A 21,875-nucleotide genomic window follows, 5' to 3' on the forward strand; every position below is an offset into this window, starting at 1 on the left:
TGCCTGACTTCCCTACACTCCGCAACTTATTTTGTTTTGTTTTAAGACACAGCCTCCCTATGTATCCCCGATTGGCTCTGAGCTTATTTTCTTGCCTCTATCTCTTGAGTGTTAGGATTTCCGGTCTGTATACTATAGTTGACAAGTAATAACATTTGTGTTCATGTATGTGTGGTGCATGTGTAAGGAAGCCAAAGGCTGGAGTCAGGTGTCTTCCTCTAGCTCACTACAGTATTTACTGAGGTAAGGTCTCTGGTTGAACTCAAGGTTCAGTGACCCTGCTGGTCTAGTTAATTAGCAGGTGTGTCCTGAGGGATCCCCTGTCTTTGACTCTTGAGCATGAGGATTACAGGTGGGCTGTCACTCCTGCTTTGCTTTCAATATGTGCTATGATGCGATTAGCACCATAGCATCTTTTGAAACGTTAGAATAAAGCGCCCGTAAGATAACCTGCTTTTCAATAGGATGTCCTCCCCTCTTACCCACTATCCTGGTAGGTACAGTTTTTCATGGGGACGTACACCTTGGACTAGTGTCTCGATATAAGTGAGTATATACCATTTAGCTCTTTTTGCTTCTGTGTGAACTCACTCATTATGACAATTTCTAGTTCAATCCATTTGTCCACAAATTTTGGAAATTCCTTGTTTTTAATAGCTGAGTAGTATTCCATAGTGTAAATGTACCACAGTTTCTTTATCCATTCTTCTATTGAGGGACACGTAGGTTGTTTCCAAGTTCTGGCTATTATGAATAAGGCAGCTATGAACATGGTTGAGCATATGTCCCTGTTGTGTGGTAGTGCATCCTCTGGGTATATTCCAAGGAGTGGAATAGCTGGGTCTTGAGGAAGCCCTATTCCCATTTTTCTGAGAAAGCACCAGATAGCTTTCCAAAGTGGTTGTACTAGTTTGCATTCCCACCAGCAATGCAGGAGTGTTCCTCTTTCTCCACACCCTCGCCAGCATGAGGTGTCAGTTGAGTTATTGATCTTAGCCATTCTGATGGGTGTAAGATGGAATCTCAGTGTCGTTTTGATTTGCATTTCTCTGATGACTAAGGAGGTCGGGCATTTCTTTAAGTGTTTCTCAGCCATTTGATATTCCTCTGTTGGGAATTCTCTGTTTAGCTCTGTGCCCCATTTCTCTATTGGGTTATTTGGTTTGGTGGTGTTTAATTTCTTGAGTTCTTTAAACTTTAGGTGTGAGAAGCCTGGGAGAAAGAGGAAATAGAAGGATCCAGGGGGTCCTGGAAAACTACAGGCGAGTCTGGGCCCTGGGGTCCTCCGCAAACTGTGGCAACAGCCAAGGAAAAAATAGGCAGTAAACCTTGAACCCCTACCCGGACTAGCCGATGGACATTCTCCACTGTTGAGTGGAGAAGGAGATCTAACTTTCACACAAACTCTGGTGCCCCATATTTGAACATGTCCCTTGGATGGAGATGCCTGGTGGCACTCAGAGGAAAGATAATAGGTCACCAAGGAGAGACTTGATACCGTATGAGCATATTCAGGGGGAGGAGGTCCCCCTCAGACACAGACTTAGGGGAGGGGAGGGGAGTAGGGGGGAAGTGGGAGGAAGGGAGGAATGGGAGGATACATGGGATGGGCTAACAACTGAGATGTAATATGAATAAATTAAAAAAAAAAGATAACCTGCTTTTGTGTTCAAAGACTCCTCACATTTCTACTCTTTAAACCAGTACAGGCTCCGTCTTCAGTTTTGCCTGTACTTTCCAGGTTTGCTACCCTCCCTTAACACATACTCTTTCTAATGCGGTTTTCACTTTTGCATTATTCTGCGATTGCTGTTCAACCATGTTTAATACCCTGTCCCTTAAATAACCCTATTTACAGGTCGACCAGGGTTTTTTGTTTGTTGATTTTGTTATTGTTCTACCTGTCTCTGAATGCCATATCCTGCAGACCTGTTGGTTTATGCAAGCACAAGGATCCTGCCTGGCATCATGATTGGCTGCATTTTTCTTGATGGCCCTCATGACTGTAAGCAGGGATCTGTCTCCCTTGCTAATGTTTATCTCTGTGCTTGGTGCACAGTAGAAGCTCAACTTATATTTTTCGAGTGCACATACTAACTTCCTGGGTGGAAGTTCAAAGAATCTGTAGTCAGACCTCTGGAAAGGAGAAGGGAAAGAAATGGCTATTAACCCTTATCTTTGCTTCCTCCTCCTCCTGTTCCTCTTCCTCCTCCTCCTCTCTCTTATTTTCCTCCTCCATGTAGGGCAGATTGGCACTGAACTTACCAGCTTCCTTTTTTAGCCTCTCAAACGCTGGAATTGAATGCAAGCACACCTAAATTTATTCTTCTTTAGAAGTATGAGGTGTGTGTGTGTGTGTGTGTGTGTGTATGTGTGTGTGGTGGGGTGGGGAGTGGGTGGTCATACAATGAACAGGAAGAGAGGAACGATCTACTTGGGACATTAACTTATGATCATGTTAAAACAAAAAACCTTCCAATGCTGAGCAATTGACCAGTCTAGATAAGAGATCAGTAGCTTCAGAGGGGTTACAGTATACCTCTGGGAAGGGATGCAAGTGATCAAGGCTGTAAATATTTTGGGAACTAAAAACATGTCTTAGCAAAAGGAAAGAAACATTCCACTCAAGTGACTTGTCATGGAAGCAGGTATGGAGGAAAATGCCAGCACCTGCCTTCACAGTGGAGGAAGGGCAGTAGATATGGCACACTGAAAGGCCCTAAGGAGCCCAATCAACTCAAGGGCTAATCACTAGGGTTGGCCTAGTGCTGATCATAAGTCAGTGCAGCTCTCAGGGATTGCAAATATTACTTCGTTTAATCTTCTCCACAGCTCCACTAGGACAATATTCTCGCCATCCCTATGAGAGGCTCAGGGTTGGATATAGAATATCCTGTTCCTTGAAGCAAATTTCCTGAGCAGCCAGCCTGGTAGGGTAATGATGTAGAATGGATGATCTATTATAATACAAGGATACAGTCAGCTGAAGAATTCTTTGAGGGGGTAGGAATGTAGTTCAATGGTAGAGTGCTTGCTTGTCTGATTATGCACATGGTCTTGGGCTGCAGCCTCAGTACTGCATGCAAGTATACAAAAAGAATTTTTAAAAAAATTTTTATTAATTTATTCTTGTTACATCTCAATGGTTATCCCATCCCTTGTATCCTCCCATTCTTCCCTCCCTCCCATTTTCCCCTTATTCCCCTCCCCTATGACTGTTCCTGAGGGGGGTTTCCTCCCCCTGTATATGCTCATAGGGTACCAAGTCTCTTCTTGGTAACCTGCTATCCTCCCTCTGAGTGCCACCAGGTCTCCCCCTCCAGGGGACATGGTCAACTATGAGGCACCAGAGTTCATTTTTTGACTTTTCACTCTTGACTTCATTTGCTTCTTTAAACAGTTGGTTTGACTTGGGATATAAGAAGATTGCCTGTAGTGAAACATAGCAGGCATGGTGATTCTTATGTATAAATATAAGAGAAGTTAGGAACATAATAAAACTCAAAGGTTCTCTTGTAGCTTCTCAAAATAATGAGCATTTTTGAATTGGGTTGTTTTAATTATCTTTAGTTGAAAAACATGTTGCACAGTATTCTTGTCCAGATTTTTGCTTTGTGGTCCTGGGGATCAGTTCCAGGGAATTCACACAGGCTAGGTGGGAACTCTGCCACTGAGATAGTCATATAAAAAGACACACACTCTCTGCATATATAAAACCAACTTATACAAGAACAATGGTCACCGAGGACCTCATTAAGAGCTACTCTCATCCTAGATGTAGTAATTCTATGACAACCACACTAAGAAGTACATAAACACCACAATGCCTAGTGAGCAAAGCACTTTCCCCAAATGCATGATTCTTTAAACAATACCACCATGCTGCCTTGGTGTGCATATCTGAGAAATAACCTAGTGCAGTGAAAGAAGGCAAGCTATATAACTTCTTTTGCATTTTAAAAAGGTTATAACTCTGGGACTTTAAAATAGATATCTCATTGCATTGATAAGATTTTCAAACATTTGTCAAAACAAATATAAACTGTATATTCATTTTTGTGTTTAACTTGCCAAATATTCATGATTTTTAAAAAAGAGTATTATTTGTCTTTGTGTGGGTATGTGCACATGAGTGCAGGTACCCATGAAGGCCATAAGAGGGCAGTAGAGCTCCTGATACTGGCCTTATAGTCAGTTGTGAGCCACTAAATTTGGGTGTTCAAAACTGAGCTTGGTTCCTCCATAAGAACATTAAGGGTTTAATTCACTGAGCCATCTCACCAGGCTCTGATTCACATTTCTACAGTGGTTGCAGTCCTGATACAAGCATGAAATGCATTTATCATTGAACTTCAGAAATTCCTGAATAATCAGATTCTCTGTATTTTGGAAGACAATTTCAAGGTAATTTATTTATTTTCTTCCTTTTATTTCTTTTTGTCATTTAATAAATCAATCATATAAAACCACTGATTTTATTATGATATTTTCCATACATATATACAATTTACTCGTACTATATTCACTTTTTTTGGTTTTGTTTTTTGTTTTTCAAGATAGAGTTTCTCTGTGTAGCTTTGGCTGTAGTGGACTTACCACTTTCTATTAACATCTCATGGACCTTTCTTCTTATTGCTGGTCCATCTCCTTCTCCAAATAGTCCCCTACAAATCTCATGTGTTTTTTGAAAATGTAGATTATGCATGTGAAAAGAAGCATGTCATATCAGTCTTTCTAAGGATATGGCTACTTCACTTGACATGCAACCCAGGTCATGTAAATGACATTTTATTCTTTTTTTATGACAGGGTAGTACTCTGTGGTGTATATACTCTACAGTTTCCTGATTCACCCATTTGTTACTTGGAATCTAGGCTGATTTCATAACTTGGCTGTTATGAGTAGAATATGGGTGATGTTTTTCAAAGTGGTAGGAAAACAAGCATCTTGCCACAAAATAGTCAAAGGCAAGTGGTGTACCTTAGAATGCTGTATACCTTATCAATAAATGTCTTTGTTAATTTTATCTTTCTATTCAGAAATTAATTTTCATAAATGAGTGAAAATGGCATTGCTTTAACTGACTAATTAATAAGACATAGATTGTCTGCTCAAAGGAAATAAAGCCTCCATTCTTAGAGGCAAATACACTTGTCCAGAAGTGGGTACCTGTCCCTGAAATATTTAGAGAAGTCTGTGGTAATCTTGAAGGAAATATACAAAATCAAGTCTTCATTTGAGTAAAGGACATATGTTGGAAATTATCTGAGAATAGTATTATTAACTGACTGTAAAGAGTGACACCGAAGAGTTGGGGATGTAGCTCAGTGGTAGGGCATTTACCTAGTGTGTGCAAAACCCCAGGTTTGAGTCCCAGTACTTCAATATAGCAGCAGCAACAACTTTGACAAACAAATAAAGTGCATTAACAAGAAGTGACAACCTTTATTAAAAACTAACTAGAATCTATACTATATGAGTGATAGTCATCTTGCTTCCTGAGATGCTGGGAGACATTTAATAAAAACTAATGACTGAACATAAGAATTGGTACCTTGATACTTGTGAATGTAGTAATGTTATTTTCCACATTGTCACCTTTGTGGTGGAACACATTTTTTATTCCTTGTTTTATTTTGAACTTGCCTTTAAAATTTTTTTTTTTCTATATTTTGAGACAGGGTTTCTCTGTGTAGCCCTGGCTGTCCTGGAACTCTCCATGTAGACCAGGCTGCCTTCAAACTCCGAGACGCACTTGTCTCTGCCTCCTGAGTGCTGGGATTAAAAGGTGCGCACCACCACTGCCTGGCCTGAACTTGTCTTTTAAGAAAAAAAACTTTCTGGGCTACAAAAGACATATCCATGAATCCATAGTAAATATTCTAACAATCAAGATCACCAAGGAAAATGTCAAAGCAAAGTTGTTAGATGCGAGATGGGTAAAGGTTGGCTCCTGCTTGGAATCAGTAATAAACACATAAAACACGAGAGGTCCAAACTCACTCCATTTTCAAATGAGGCCTTCATGTTAGGCCTAAGTTTCCATTTCCCAGAAGCAACAGCCGGGCTTCTGAACAAACCACAGGAGAAGGACAACCAAGCAGCAAGTGCCCCAACATCTGGCCTGGGCCTAAACTAGATATGAGGTGACTGTTCCTTCCCTAAGGTCCAAACCAATGTAATAAGCATGAGTACCCTTTACGATGAGCCTGGCCAATCCTAGTAAAGGCTTCCTAACTGCAACTGGAATTCCCCTCTCTGGCTTTAAAAGGAGCCTGTGAGCTCCCTCCCCTCATGGTCATTGCCATTCTGAATGAGTGGTCGACTCCTGAAGGCTGACTTGTTTCTGCAGAGTAAATGCTTTTGCTTTTGCATAGGATTGAGTCTGTGGTCTCCCTTCAGTGATCCTTGGACCCCTTACAAACACTATCTCAGGTGAGCTACAAGAGGCGGGTATGCCTGACAGACTTTCTGGCCAGTTGATTTTGAACTTATTTATGCAATTAATACTTCTACTGGAAGGGGACCTTTGCATAAGGTTTAGGGGCACATAACTCCAAATTTCTTTTTCAGAACTAGTTGTATTGAGTGGGTCTTTGAATCACATCTTTAAAAAGTACTTAGTTTTATTTTAAATGGAGTGTGTGTGTGTGTGTGTGTGTGTGTGTGTGTGTGCGCATGCGCGTGCGTGCATGCGTGTGTGTGTGTGTGTGTGTGTGTGTGTGTGTGTGTGTGTGTGTGTGCATGTGCAGTGCCCATAAAGTCCAGAAGGGAGTGTCAGTTCTCTTGGAGATGGAGTTACAGGCCACTGGCAGCCACCTGATGTGTTAGGAAATAAACCTGGAGCCTTAACTTCTAAGCATTTCTTCAACTCCTGAACCACATCGTATCCTTACATTACACACTTCATGGATGGATAATGTCATGCTGCTGTTAAATTCCTTAGTGTAGTGGCTTTTAAGCCGTAATGGTACTTAATTATTTTTAAATGGAATTTAGGAGTGGTTTAAAGAACTTTAGGCCGAATTACAATACCAGGGAGAAAAAAATGGCTCCCCCCCAGTTACCGTGTATTCTCATCAAAAGCCAACACACACACACACACACACACACACACACACACACACACACACACACACTCCAGATACTTAAGTCATAAAGTTCAGTTAAAAATAAGGACTAAAGGCTGAAGAATTGGGTAAGCAGGTAAGGATGCTTGCTTCCCAAGGAGAGGACCCGTGTTCAGATTCCAGGTGTTTCTATACCAGCCTGGAGCCCCAACAGCCTGAGATGGGTAGAAGGTGAAGACAGGATGATTGCTGGAGATTGTTGACCCGATATCCTAACTAAAACATCACGAGCTCCAGGTCTAGTGAGAGGCTCTGTCTCCTGTTAGTGATGGAGAAGGACACATGACGTCTTCCTCTGGCTTCTGTACATGCACACTGGCGTGCACAGACTCCCTCCAGCCCATAGAGCCACGTGTGCACCAAGCCCACATACAAATAAGAAGCAAGGTGGTAAACACTTGAAATGCCAGCCTTCGGGAGGCAGAGGCAGCAGGATCAGCCATCTAAGACTAGCTTTTGTTACACAGAATGTTTGTGTTTGTGACCAGCCTGAGCCACGTGAGACCCTAACAAAACCCAAACAAGAATACAAAGTCCTAGGTCGGAGAGATGGCTCAGTGGCTAAGAACACTGGCTGCTCTGCTAGAGGTCTTGAGTTCAATTCTCAGCATCCACACAGTAGCTCAAACACATCTTTAGTGGGATCCAACGCCCTCTTCTGGGATGCAGGCATATATGCAATAGGAGCATTCATATACATAAAAATACATAAGTAACTAAAAAAAAAAAAAAAAAAAAAAAAAAAACAAAAAAAACAAAGTCCAGACCTAACAGTCAACAGGAAAAAAGTACATTGAGAAAGAGTTCTGAAGAACAAGCGAATTCGGCAAAAGACTTTACAAACGTCAGCCGATTTCAGGAAGAGCAAAGTAAATCTTAAACTGTTGCTAAAGTACTTAAGGCAGCAGAATAAACTCATCTCATTTTCTTTCTTGCAGCCCACAATCCTTTTATTATAGTTGTGAAGCAGAAGTGAAAGCTTCAGAAAGTCTGCAGAAATGACACAAAAACTGTGACTTTTATGGAGTCTGATCTGTTTCTGTTAGATAAGATTTAGTGTACTTGTTGCAAGTCAGAGGAATTTGTGGACCAAACTCTCCTACCTTTATGTTAGGGCCCGTTATGGAAATAGTCAATGCGTGCAGAGAATCTGAAGGTAACTTACAGAGTTGTACTGTCCAATTCAACTTCCTCTGATGACAGAATGATGCTGATTTCTTTTCTTTTTCTTTTTCTTTTTCTTTCTTTTTTTTTTTTTTTTTTGTCCAATATGGTTGTTTACAGGCTATGGGTGCCTGTGGTTACCAAGCATTTGAAATGTGTATTGTGCAACTGAGCAATTAAGTTTTAAATTGTTTTGCATTTTAATTAATTCAAATTTAAGTAGCCTTTTGTAACAAGTAGCTACCACGCTGGAGGGTGAACTTCTAGGTCCTTCTAGGTCCTCACCATCCCCTTTTAAAATTAAAATCTTTTCTTTTATGGGTATGGATGTGGATGCTTTGCCTGAACGGAGCTCTACATATGTTCCTGGTACCTGCAGAGGATAGAAGAGGTCATTGGATCCACTGGAACTGGAATTACAGTGAGCCACCATGTGGGTACTGGGAATCAAACGTGGGTCCTCTAGAAGAACAACCAGCTCTCTTAACCTCTAAGCTCTTTCTCCAGCTCCATCACTATCCTTTAATTGACGGCTTCTGACATCATTTCCCTCCATATCCTGAGTTTCCTGGATTTTAACATATATGTAGGTTTGTTCTTTGTTTTGTTTTATTTTTGGTGTGTGTGCGTGTGCATGTGCGTGTGCGTGTGCGTGTGCGTGTGCGTGTGCGTGTGTGTGTGTGTGTGTGTGTGTCGGGGTTTCCCTATATAGTCCAGCCTCACGTCGGACTCACAATTTCACAAATTTCTTATCTCAGCCTTCTGAGGCCTGGGATTATAGACATGTGCTTTCATGCCTCGCTGAAATGTCACTTTGAACGTCTAGGTCATATATGGTGATTATACAACTGCTTGCTTGAATTGGTATCCAGTGAGGAAGTCTGATGGTGCTATCTACAGTTACAGTGAGTTGTGGGGCATAACCTGAGACCATCGGGGTCAAACAGGAACCCCCTTTCCTGTAGGGCAATTGACCTTTACTGCACTTCTGGTTAAACTGTGACTATACAGATCATTTAAACATCTTCTGGAGGCCATACATTTTCATAACATTATGTTTTTCTTTATTCCCATGAGCATTTACAGGTAACTGATTTCTGCTTGCCCAGTGTTCCCCAATAAACCCACAAAGTCATATCTAACATCTTGCTGAATGACCAACACGGACTATAAGGAAATGATTAATCACACTGATATGAGTGGGTCTTCTCTTAGCTCTATGCCATCACACAGGTTGCAGATTAAGATTCCTAATTACTTTTCAGATGGGAAAGAGTCACTGCAGAGAAACTTGGGCTGCCCATTTTCAGAGTTTTGGCCTTATTTCAAATAGGCTATAGCGTTTTCCCTTTGGTACAAAATATAAAACATGTATTATTGAATAAAGGCATAAAATAATTTTTAAAAATCTAATTGAATCAATAAACCAAATGTCCCCAAAGCAACAAATAAAATACAGCATGGTAGTTCTTACAAATCTCTCTGGTGTGGCTTAGCTTTTCAGATTCCACCCACCTTTTCTAACATATTTCATATTGAATGCATTGCAACTCTTTATTAAGAAAAATAAATACTTTGTGAGTTAAAAGGCCTGTGGATGAACACCAAGAGGGGAAACGGATACTCCACGAGACTTACCCGATGGAAAAAATAACAGTATCCCTGTAATTCAAATGTCAGAGAAGTCCCAGAATCATTTTGTCCACAGGTTTTACTCACCTGATAGCTCGAATGACGGTTTTAAGTGGTGGGGTGAGGTCCTCAACGGACACGTCGCACTGGCATCCTTTTTCATCATAGACGTCATCGGTGCCAAGGGCTGTGTCAGCTGCAAGAGAAAACAGCACTCAACACCCACCACCAGTTTCTTGTTTAGGATATGCTGTGCTTTTTGTCTTACATAGGAGAGGTGGGGGCACTTGCAGATGGAGCGTATAACCAACTGATTGGGAATAAGCCCAGCGGATTGCCTTCCCAAGTCTTAACCTTACCCAAGTACAACCTCACCCATTTCCTGAGTTGATCTCTATCTGGAGGATGGTGGTGACGAATTTGTGTTGATCCACCCGTGCTCTCTGCCCTGTTCCTCGGAAACTAATAGCCATCGTTTCAATTGCAGCTGTTTAGAGTTGGAAAAACTGTCTCTGGTCTCTTAATTCACCAGTCTGTCTACACAGAGCTCAAATGCCATGGCATTGACCTCATTAGCCCTGTTGCCTAGCAAGTTAGTTAGGCAGCAGACTGGAGAAGGCTGACAACGTACTGCTTGCTGGCCTGGCAATGGTGGGGTCAAGAGAAAACTCACTTAAGCTAATACAGTCAAAGCTAAGAGAAGACCAGTTTGCCCATGAAAACCAGGTCCATATAAAGCAATCAAATTAAGTTTTTGGTTAATTGTAACACTGGGAAAATGGAACAGGGATACAATAAATACCACATTATTGACACTTTATAAGACCAATAGAGAATAAGCAACTCACATCATTGTATCTTTATTTTCAGCAACCAAAAATATTAAAAGCAAGGAAAAATTCCTGTAATGAGCAATAGGCTAAATAGATATTGGAAAGTTTATACAGGGTATATTATAAAGCTGTTAAAATTGATGTTGCTGACCAATGACTGAAAAAAAAAGTTAATTGTTAAAGAAAAATTACATGTAATCAGGAAGAATTTTATACTTTTTATCTATCATCTGTCTATCTATCTATCTATCTATCTATCTATCTATCTATCTATCTATCTATCTAAAGTATCTACAACGAATATGCTTTAACTAAGTGAGATATGGGTAATGCAGCCTTTTATTTGGTCTAAGCTTTGTTGAATGTTGACATACATCACAAGCCTTGTACTGCTATTCTGTCTTCACTTGGCAATCAACTCACTGCCTCAAAAGGGAGAGATTTGCCACAGACTGTCCTGATTTGACTCAAATCCAAACGGCTGTTGGAAGTTCATTCATTGAGACTGTGTTTGTGCTGGGAATGCAGTCAGTGTGGCGTTAAATTACACCAATACTGGATGAGTGTTTGGTCCGTGCACTCTGTGCTGGAGTGGAAGCTGGTGGAGGTAGAGAAGGTGGGACTCATGCCGATGAATTACCCTAGATTTTTCTTCAGGGTCCCTGTCTTTGCCTTTCTCTCAAACAAAATAAGAGAAAGTCAAACTGCTATAATAATAATGATAGCATGACAATGATCTCACGTGGGCTGTCTGAATGTCAACACACATACATGTGTAGAAACTCGGTTGTTAGTGTGATAGTAGGAGATAAGGCATTTGGGAAGGTGATGGAGGCCACATGCATGAATGGCCTTGGAAAATGTACGAGAATGCTAGAGTGCCTTCCGTCACCAGGTGAGTATTGAGTTATGTCACCAGCTGAGTACAGAGTTGGTGTCCTCAGGAGAATCCAGCAATCAAGCAACATCTTAGAAATAGAGCTCCAGTCTTTCGAGACACAGGTACCTACAGGTACCTTGATTTTGGATGTCTTACCTTCCAGAACTGTGAGAAATACATTTCTAGTCTTTATATAATTAGGGCATCTTTTGTTGCAGTAGCACGGACTGAAGCAAATGGCAATCATTTTCTGAAATGAATGTCAGCTCTTTGGTGAAGTCTCTATGTGTGGTCAGTGTTTACAAACAAGAGGAATGCCACATGCTGCTGGTGGTATTGTGTAGAAATCAAACCTTGGGCAAGATAAGCAAGCACATTGTCTGTAGCCATGAAATGGTAAGTGAAGCTGTGAAATTGTAGAATCTGTTATTACAACCTATTTTCCCAAGGATCCAAAGTCTATGCACTCCGTTTTTGCTCACCTGGTGTCAGAGAACAGGTCAAAATAAGGAAATAAGATAGAATAAAGTAAAACGGCAGTGTCAGAAGAGACAACACAGGGTCAGACAAGGTCCATTGGCCCTGATAGGTGTCTCCATCTTTCCTCCAGTGACGTTTGTCACCATTTAAACAAGAGGATAATGATGAACTCACAGTTTTTCAGAGTCAACAGTGACCTGGAAGGTAGCTGGGCTGTTTTGCCTAATTGTCACTTATATCAGTCTTTTTAGCCCATGAACTTCATGTCTGAGAGTAAAGGTATTACTCCTCTTACTTGACTGCACTCTACTGGTAGTTGCTGGGGACCATGACCTTATTTCTAATAAAGATTTTACAGACATAATTAAGATATGGATTGAGATTAAATCGTATTGGGGTAGGGTGGATAAAACTGCATACAGTAAAATAGTCTTCATAGGAAACACAAAGAAGAAGAAATAGGGGTGCAGAAGAGCTGACGCCGACGACGGAGTGATGCACTCCATTGTGAAAACCCACTGAGTAAGTTCTTCTTAAAAACTTTCTGAATGAAGGCTTTCATGGGACATGCCCCTTGGGCTAGTATGCAGATATAAGTGAGTATATACCATTTGACTCTGCTTCTGGGTTAACTCACTCATTATGATCATTTCTAGCTCAATCCATTTGTCCACAAATTTTGGGAATTCCTTGTTTTTAATAGCTGAGTAGTATTCCATAGTGTATATGTACCACAGTTTCCTTATCCATTCTTCTACTGAGGGACACTTAGGCTGTTTCCATGTTCTGACTAATATGAATAAGGCTGCTATGAACATGGTTGAGCAAATTTTCTTGTGTGGTGGAGCATCTTCTGGGTATATTCCAAGGAGTGGAATAGCTGGGTCTTGAGGAAGCCCTATTCCCATTTTTCTGAGATAGCACCAGATAGATTTCCAAAGCGGCTGCACTAGTTTGCATTCCAACACTAGGAATACTTTGATTTTGGACTTTGGGATTCCCGACCTGTGAGACAATATGTTTCCCTTGCTTTAAGCCATCCAATATGGGGCAATCTGCTATGACAGCCTTGGAGACATTTTTTACTCCGGGACAAATACTGATGATGATCATAATAGCAGTAGGATTTTTAGGGAAATCTAATTATGTGCCAAGAACTTTAATTAACTGCTACAAACCCCTGTGAGGTGTGTCTATTATTACTCGTGGCTTTTCACAGTGTGTGAGTAAAGCACAGAGGCTATGAACCTTGTCCAAGGACACATGGAGACTAATGTGATAGAACCAGAGCTTAATCCTGTTCATCCCAGGCCCTAGCTTCCCTCGGCCTCTTCCTATTTGCCCTTTTTACCTCTCCTCCTGGCCTCTGACTTCCCTTCTGTATTACTGTTTCTTTCATATGGCTATGCGTATCTACAGACCAGCTGAGTGACAGAGTTAAGACTGCCACCCTGTGAGATGCCCAGATATCACCTACTCGGGGGCAATGTCAAGAACATCGTAACACTTTTCAGGATTTCCAGAATAGAATTCTTGGGAGCATTTTATACTCTTCTTCAATATCAAGGCATGTGACTGCTTTCTCTCATCTGATCTCTAGTGAGAGACACGTCTCATCCTATGCTTCAGAAAACTGGGAGACACTGGAGAGGACACAGAGAGGGCAGATGCAGCAATACTTATATTATTGTTGACCTCTCTTGAAAATGTAGCACAACTTGCCACAACCTTATATTAAGCAGCCTAAAATGTAGGGTAATTTGTTTTTAAATAAAATGTTTTATATATATATATATATATATATATATATATATATATATATATATATATATTGTTTGAGAAAAATTTCACAGGCAATGTGTTTTGGTCAAGTATAATCCGTCACTCCTTCTGTGCCTGTTCTTCCCTGACCTATTATTTCCTCCCCGCTTCATGCTCTTTTCCCCCCATTGAGTCCACTCAGCAGTGCCAGGATGTATATGGGTATAATAGGAGCATCTATTGGGGCACGGGTAGTCCCTCGGGGGCTGCGTACACGAAGAGAACTGACTTTACCCTCCCAGGACAGCACGCGCATTGTCACAATAATCATGAAGTGAAGATAATGAAACCAGAGCTCATGGCTGACGGCAGACGGAACTGGGACTCTCCCAAATGATTACACGACACTTGTTTCCTAGTTTACTGCTGTACTTCCTCAACCTCAGCCTGGATGTCAGGAAGACACATGGTCCAATCACCCTGCTCGGGGGAAGTCTAGACGGAAAATGGGAGCCAGACATCAACTGTTTTTCCATTCAGATATGCCTTACTGGGCAGAATTCAGGTACAAATTAAACACTCATGTCTGCTTTTTAGATTACATTTGTTTAGTGTGTGTGTGTGTGTGTGTGTGTGTGTGTGTGTGTGTGTGTGTGTGTGTTCGCGCGCACACATGCATGTGCCATAGTATGTATTTGAAATGCAGAGGACAATCTTTTCTTCTGCTATGAGGGTTTTGGGAATCAAACTCGGGTGATAAAGCTTGGCAGCAAATACATTTATTGGCTTAGCTACCTCACCAGCTCTCATTTCTGTTCTTTTGGGAGGTTTTGTTAGAACAACATCATCAACAACAACAACAACAAATCAAACACACCTCTGTTGGTGTGTGTGGAGGCAGGAGCTGAATTAGATATTATTCTCATTCTTATTCCAAAGCCACAAAACTTGAGAAGTCAACACTGTTTTGCTTCATTTGTATCTTGGGACATCAAGTTTCTTTCTAGTAAAGTTAATAATTCATTAAAACTTGTGGTTCCTAACAGCTTCGAGCCCTCTCCGAGTGTTAGCAGCTGGGGCTATGTAATCTTTTGTGGAGGCTGGGTCTGTGCTTTCCAGTCATGTGTTCGCCTGTGAAAGTCTGGCAGATGTTACTTATGAGGACAGGAGTTCATGGGAGTCTCACATTGGAAAAAAACCAAGCCATAGTGTCAAAGTATCAGTCGACACAGTGCTCCAAATGCCTTCTTGCTTTGAACAATATTCCCATCTCATGCGGTTCATGCTTGGCACAGAAAAACAAAAACAAAGAACAAATGTATAAAATACAATACTTTTTTTTGTTTGCCGCACGCTTTTTGTCATTTCTTTCATTCCTGTTTCCTTCCCACCCTCCCTTCCTTTTTTCTTTTCTTTTGTTTTACGTTCATCAGTGCCTTGATTATGCCAGGTGGGCATTCTGCCTCTGAACTGTACCCTTAGTCCTGTTTAATTATCAGTGTTGGGGGAGGGGGTCGCTTGTTCCCTTGTATTTAAAAAAATCGAAAATGAACACTTGAAAAACCCCTTCTATTTTACATAGTCACTTTCTATAGCATTTGATAAGGATCATGTTGTCCTTAGGTAAAGAAGGAAGAAGACAGAAGAGAAGGAATTCTGGAAACATGCTATATCTGAAATATTTTTGTTTCTTTCATGGAAATCTAATATCAAAATGGGGGTGTTTGTGAAAGGGCTACCAGTTTCTAGTTCTTTCTCTTAGTAAAACACCTTTTAAGATTCTGTCCCTCTTGGCAGTTTTGAAGTGATATAGTTGGTCTCAGTCTTGACTGCATATTAGAATCGCCTGGGGAATATGAAAAACAAAAAACAAAAAAGGCCAACTCCCAGCTACCCTAGGGCCATCACTGGAACTTCAGCTGAAGCCAGGCAGCAGAAGTGGTACACAGGTTGTCCAAAGAGTAGTTGCCTTGCTTGATGGAAGCCCTGATTCTAACCCAGTACAACCATGCCACCACCACCACCACCACCACCAGGCATCAGATTAAAAATAAATATTTTTCAGATTCTATAGAAATTCCAGTGCATCCAGTGGCAAGAAGCACTGCTCACGGGTGGACTAATGACACCAAGTTTATCTGAGCCACAGCAGAAGAAGGTTTTCATGATTCTCTGTGTACTGTGTGTGTGCTCCCATGCACCTGCATGTGCATCTGCATGTGCATGCATGCATGCATGTGTGTGTGTGTGTGTACGTGCGCACACATGTGTGTGCTGCAGATATGGTTTTTAGACCTGCAATTTGAGACAATTTAAGTGCTTCACAAAACAACAGGAAACATCCACATTTTAAAAAGTAAATCCCCAGATGAATTGGTGATAATAAAACAGCCAGGCTTTGAGCTACCAGGAAACATTAATTACTGTGTAATTCAGCTAGAAGGTGTCAGCCTTCAGTGGAATTCCAGTCACTACCTCCTGTCCCAAGTGCTGCTGAGACCTCACTTCTGAAGGTGTCACATTCCCCCTTCAGAGGCGTAACTGTTGTTCTGCACATGAGAAGTTTACATCTTCACAGAACAATATAAGATGACAGTGTCAGAAACCTAGCAGGGAACATTTATTTTCTTTCTGTGGAAGAATTGGGTCAGCAGGTTTGGAGAAGTAGAGAAATTATAATAGAGAGTCATAGCTTTGATTATGCAGACAGAAAATAAGTAAGGAAATCATAATAACACCAAAGAAGTTTGATTTGGAAAATCTTCATCATGAAACAAGATTTCTGTTCTATCATGCCTAGGACAGTTCATTGTGATAGCTATATAAATAGGTGAATAAAGTATTTAACAGAGATGACCTGGGCTCTGGGTATAGTTCACTGGCAGAGTGCAGCTAGCAAGCAAAAGGTGCTGAGTTTTCCTGTTACTATTTCAAATAGAAAAATGTATTTATCAAAAAGAAACTAAAATAGCAATTTAAAAAGTGGTAAAACTATTCAGTTACTACAAATAAGAATCCACACATTAAAATCAGAGATTTTTATCTATGTAATTTATACAAGAACAGTAACTAGTAATGACAAAATCATATGGATTTAGTGCACATTAGCATTGATAGCAACAAATATGAATTGGAATGCATTTTTACGGCTATTAAGGCTTAAAATTAGCCCTGGGAAGATGGCAACACAATTGTGAGGACCTGAGTGTGGATTTCAAGAAATCATATAGAAACCCAGTGCTCCCATGGACAGGTGGGAGGTAGAGACAGGAGAAGACCCAGAAGTTTCCATGTCAGATACCTTGGCACATAGCATAATAATACTAAAATGGTTTGATTTGGAAAACCTGCAAAATATGAACACCATTTATATGTCTATCATACTTAGGAAAGTTAACGGTGATATCCATAGAGTGGGCAAATGAATTTCTTAACAAAGATGACGTGGGCTGGGCAGTGGCATTAGCAGAGAGTGGCTAGCAAGCTCAAGGGCCCAAGAAGAACTGGGTTTCAAAGCAGAGGGCAAAGAATGCCTGACACTTGTGGCTATCCCATGACTTCTACATGCACACATGCCACTCTCGAGTATGTGCACCCACATTCATTAACTACCCACCACACACACCAGATTAAGAAAAAAAACCCTTAAAAGTTAAAAAACAAAAGCAGCAATCTTACAATCTTAGTTCAGGAAAGCCTACTTTGTGATATAAAAGGAGGAAAATTAAGCCACCTGGTCTTCAACTTCATCAGAGACTTGAGAAAGAATAAACATGATTACCTGAGTATGCTGGGAGTGCAGGTTAGTAGCTTTCCAAATGAGAGCATGACAGAGACAGTTTGATACCTGAATAGTCACCCAAAATTCTCTATATCATTGGAGTATCTTCTTCAGCCTTCTGGCCCAATATATCTGACAGACACATTTGTGAGCCAGGAACCATTGTGGACTTGACCACCCTGTCCTGGAAGAGTTTGGCCGTCAACTCTGCCTGCATCCAAGCTTGCCCCGTTATAGGCAGAATTCTGTCTGTGGTAGAAACTAGGACACAAGTCTCTGATGGAGTTGAAGACCAGGTAGCTTATTTTTACAAAGAAGCTTAGTTGTTAAGCTTCTAGATGTTTTTAGGTCTAGATAGATGTTTTAAGTTGATAATGACAAGATGGGATGGAGATTGATTTACATTCAGAATTTTAAACGCACCAAAGGCTGTCAAATACAAATAGCCAAAACACTAAGAATGTAACGTTTACATAATTCCTAATTGTGTCATGGTTCTTCTTGCTATAGGAAGTTTACTGTGTATATGTGTAATAATATAAATGTATATGTAAAAAATAAAAAAGAACTAGTATAGAATAAAATAGTCTTACATACAAAAAAGGAAGAAAATTAATGTAAAAAGGTTTGTCATATTGATGCTGACTATAAATAGTTACAAAGGTTAAATATTCCCAAGTAGGAAGCTGTATGCTGTCATAAATGATACCATTATACTATCATTCTGAATTAGTAGCCATGAAAAAGATGAGTAGCATATGATGACAAGAAAATATTCAAAATGTGTGATTAAATTATAACACGTGGCTAAGCAGGCTGATTATGTACAACGATATGTGAAAAGGAAAAGAGAGGAGAGTATATGAAAGTGAAATTAGTTACACTAGGTCAGGAGATTCTAAATTATATGTATCTATTTATCAGTTCCTTAAGGGAATGAAAGAACGCTTTTCTCTAACCTCCAAAATTGACTTTCTTTGGGGGAAAAAGGAAGGTAGAGAATGAACTAAGGCTTCTCTGGCCACTAACAGCATATAGCTTTTGATGTACAGAGTACTCAAAAAACAGAAAAAAAAAATAGAATGAAGGAAGGAATATTTTTGAAAGATGCAAAAGTTCAAAGCATCCAGAATTGTGGTACAGTCTTACAGTATGAGTGTGAGAGATCCTAGCCCACAATGTAGAAATGAAGCATACAAAGGCTGTCTTTCATTGGGCTATAAGGAACACAGATTGGAGCAGCCACCATTAGTGGTTGTGATGAACAATTTGTTACACTCTGTCAAGAGTTACAATTTATTCCCCAAGGGGTCCTTTGCTGCTGGTTGGACCAAAGTTGCTCTGACACCTGATAGCATCTCACAGCACCTTAAATACCTTCCTAAATTTAGAAGGTTCATGTTAGATGTGTGTTAGGCCAAGGACAATTTCTTTGATCCAAGCAGAGCTTAGAGTGACAGCTTGGGCCCTGAAGTAGTAACACAATCTCATTTCTCTATGTCCTTGGCTCAGCCCTTTTTCAGTCCTGTGCTAGCTGTGGCAAACTCACCAACAGATTGACTGGGACCCTCAGGCATAAAAACGTAACCAGCCCAGGAAAAAAGATAATATATTTTTGGCCCAGACTTTTCTATTTTCAAATATGTAATTTAACTCTACTTTTCTCCCATAATAATAACAGTACATGGCCGTTAAAATTTATCCTTTACCAATTTTATTCTTTGATTGACCACATAATATTGGTATGCTTTAGTGAGGCACAATATGGTGTTTTTTTGGTCTCCATTATTGACTCAACATCTTCTCATGGTGCATGGCTACACCTGAATTTTTGATCGCCTTACTTTGACCTCCAGGATGCTGGAATATAGTCATGACCACCACAGCAAGCATAATATGATTTTGTATTCATATACACAGTGGAAAATTATCAAATAAGAGTATTTAGCATATCATCACCTGAGTTTTTACATTCTTTTTTCTTTCTTCCTCTTTCTTTCTTTCTTTCTTTTGTTTGCTTTCTTAAGACAGGGTTTCTCTAACTATCCTGAAACTCACAGTGTCACATGCTTCTGCCTCCAAAGTGCTGGTATTAAAGACGTGTGCCACCACTGCCTGGATTACATTTCTTTTTTTCCTAGAAATATTTGGTTCCTTTTAATCAACTACTGATAGTATATAAAAGAATAAGAGTGCATCTAACTTAAACAGTCAGTGCTCCAGGAAATGGTAATATATACTACATCACAGTGTCAAGCCTGTCAAGCCAACACCTCCTTGTTGTTTCAAAACAGAGAAGTTAGAGCATAATCCGCATTAAAGCTCCCAGCCTGGGCTCATTTGGATGGTACGGGATGATTTTGTAGGGTAGGTAGGTTGGTATGAGGTTGAAAGCCACCCTGAAAGGAACTCTTCTAGATTTCAAACGACAGAGATCACACTGTTAGTAAACACCGAAAACCAACCCAAACTATAGCACCTTGAGCATCAGGATGATAGATGATTGCACAGTCATGGCAGCTGAGGAAAATGGGAGTAGGAGCATGCCACCTATCTCAGAGACAGCTATCCATCAGAAGATGCAAACAGCTGCTGGCCTCAAATCCACCTCAGTGTGTTTATTCGTGAATTTGCAGGACACAGAGAATTCTTTAAAACCATAGATGCCCTGGATTTAACTGGAATTTGAAGTCCATGTCCAAGTAGTAAGTCAAATATAATTTTGCATATCAACAGGTAGTTTTATTTAAGGCTTGCATTTGATGTTTATACTCTATCCAGAAGAATTTAATATGGAGTTCCTATTTTATTTAGGACGTCTTGGTTATCTAGGAAATGGGATATTATTTCAGCATCTAATTTGCAACCAGTTCCAGCTTTGGTTTCTGTAGATGTGTCCAAAATATCCAACTCAACAGGGACCAATATAGTACATCCATTGATCATGTGATAAATTGGATACAGCTGGGTAAAGGGAAATTCATCTGGCTTCATCTTCTTTTCCAGAAGTCAAACCAAATTCTCTACTCTTTATTTTTAATAATACTCTAATTTCATTGTCATGCACTGTAGGGATGAACAAATGCCAACTTTAATACTTTCACAACTCAATGCAATTCTCCATCACTTTGTAGAGGTATATTCAAACCTATACAGACACTTCCAACACTATAGTTTGAAGAGCTTTCAACAAGGTTAAGTCCTCAAATCACCAATGCTGCTCTTATAATTTGTACCAAGATTTCTCTCGTGGTCCATGTGGAATTTCACGAGGAAATAAGCTCCATCTCATCATTGGTTTTAATATTTTTCATGTAATCCTTGGATGACAATGCATTAATATTAACCATATTCACCAGGGCGTGCCACAAATCACCAGAACTCATGCCTCCTATCTACTGTTAGCATTCCATCTGTTAGACTATGTCTCTGCATCTTTCCTCCCTTTATTAGTTAAATTAAATCATAAAGTATAAGAAAAAAATTTGGTCTGAAAACTCTAAGGTAAATCTTATTAAAATTTGGCACATTCCTCTGTAATCACATTTCCTCTGCATCAGCTGATGCTTTATGTTAAAGTCAATTTCTTAGGAGATTGAAATTAAGCATGTCCAGTTGCCATATGAGAGAAATTCATTCCGAGAGCTCCTGCTTTGCTTTACTATTTTACAGTCTTTCCATCCCATGCTCTAGGATACCAAATAACCCTCAGTTCCTATAGGTGCTGTCCAGCCATCACTAATATTACATGATCTTCAAGATGTGCTATCCACACATCCAATCCATCATCTTTTTTTCTTTTTCTTTTCTCAAAATATTTTATTAATTTATTCTTGTTACATCTCAATGGTTATCCCATCCCTTGTATCCTCCCATTCTTCCCTCCCTTTCATTTTCCCCTTATTCCCCTCCCCTATGACTGTTCCTGAGGGGGACCTCCTCCCCCTGTATATGCTCATAGGGTATCAAGTCTCTTCTTGGTAGCCTGCTGTCCTTCCTCTGAGTGCCACCAGGGCTCCCCCTCCAGGGGACATGGTCAAATATGAGCCACCAGAGTTTGTGTGAAAGTCATACCCCACTCCCAATCCATCATCTTTTCCTTTCCCTTTTTACTTAGTTGGCCATATATTTCTGCTCAATTTGCAATTGGAGGATTGTAAAGTACATCGGGTACCAAGAAGGAACACACAAAAGGGTGAACCTCAGAATAAGGT

The 21,875-nt window shown here is 40.2% G+C and overlaps 1 protein-coding gene across 4 annotated transcripts in view; it reads right to left on the reverse strand.

Moving 5' to 3' along the window:
• The window catches only part of KCNQ5 (potassium voltage-gated channel subfamily Q member 5), a 532,656-nt gene that overhangs the window by 17,271 nt on the left and 493,510 nt on the right, over positions 1–21,875 (reverse strand). For all 4 annotated transcript variants that reach the window (XM_084753486.1, XM_084753487.1, XM_084753485.1 and 1 more), the window contains one exon: positions 10,014–10,122. In XM_084753486.1, coding sequence (XP_084609612.1) covers positions 10,014–10,122 — 109 coding nt within the window. The remainder of the gene's footprint in view (positions 1–10,013; positions 10,123–21,875) is intronic.

This window comes from Acomys minous (assembly GCF_964271855.1).
Source record: "Acomys minous genome assembly, chromosome: 13".
NCBI classification, from domain to species: domain Eukaryota; kingdom Metazoa; phylum Chordata; class Mammalia; order Rodentia; family Muridae; genus Acomys; species Acomys minous.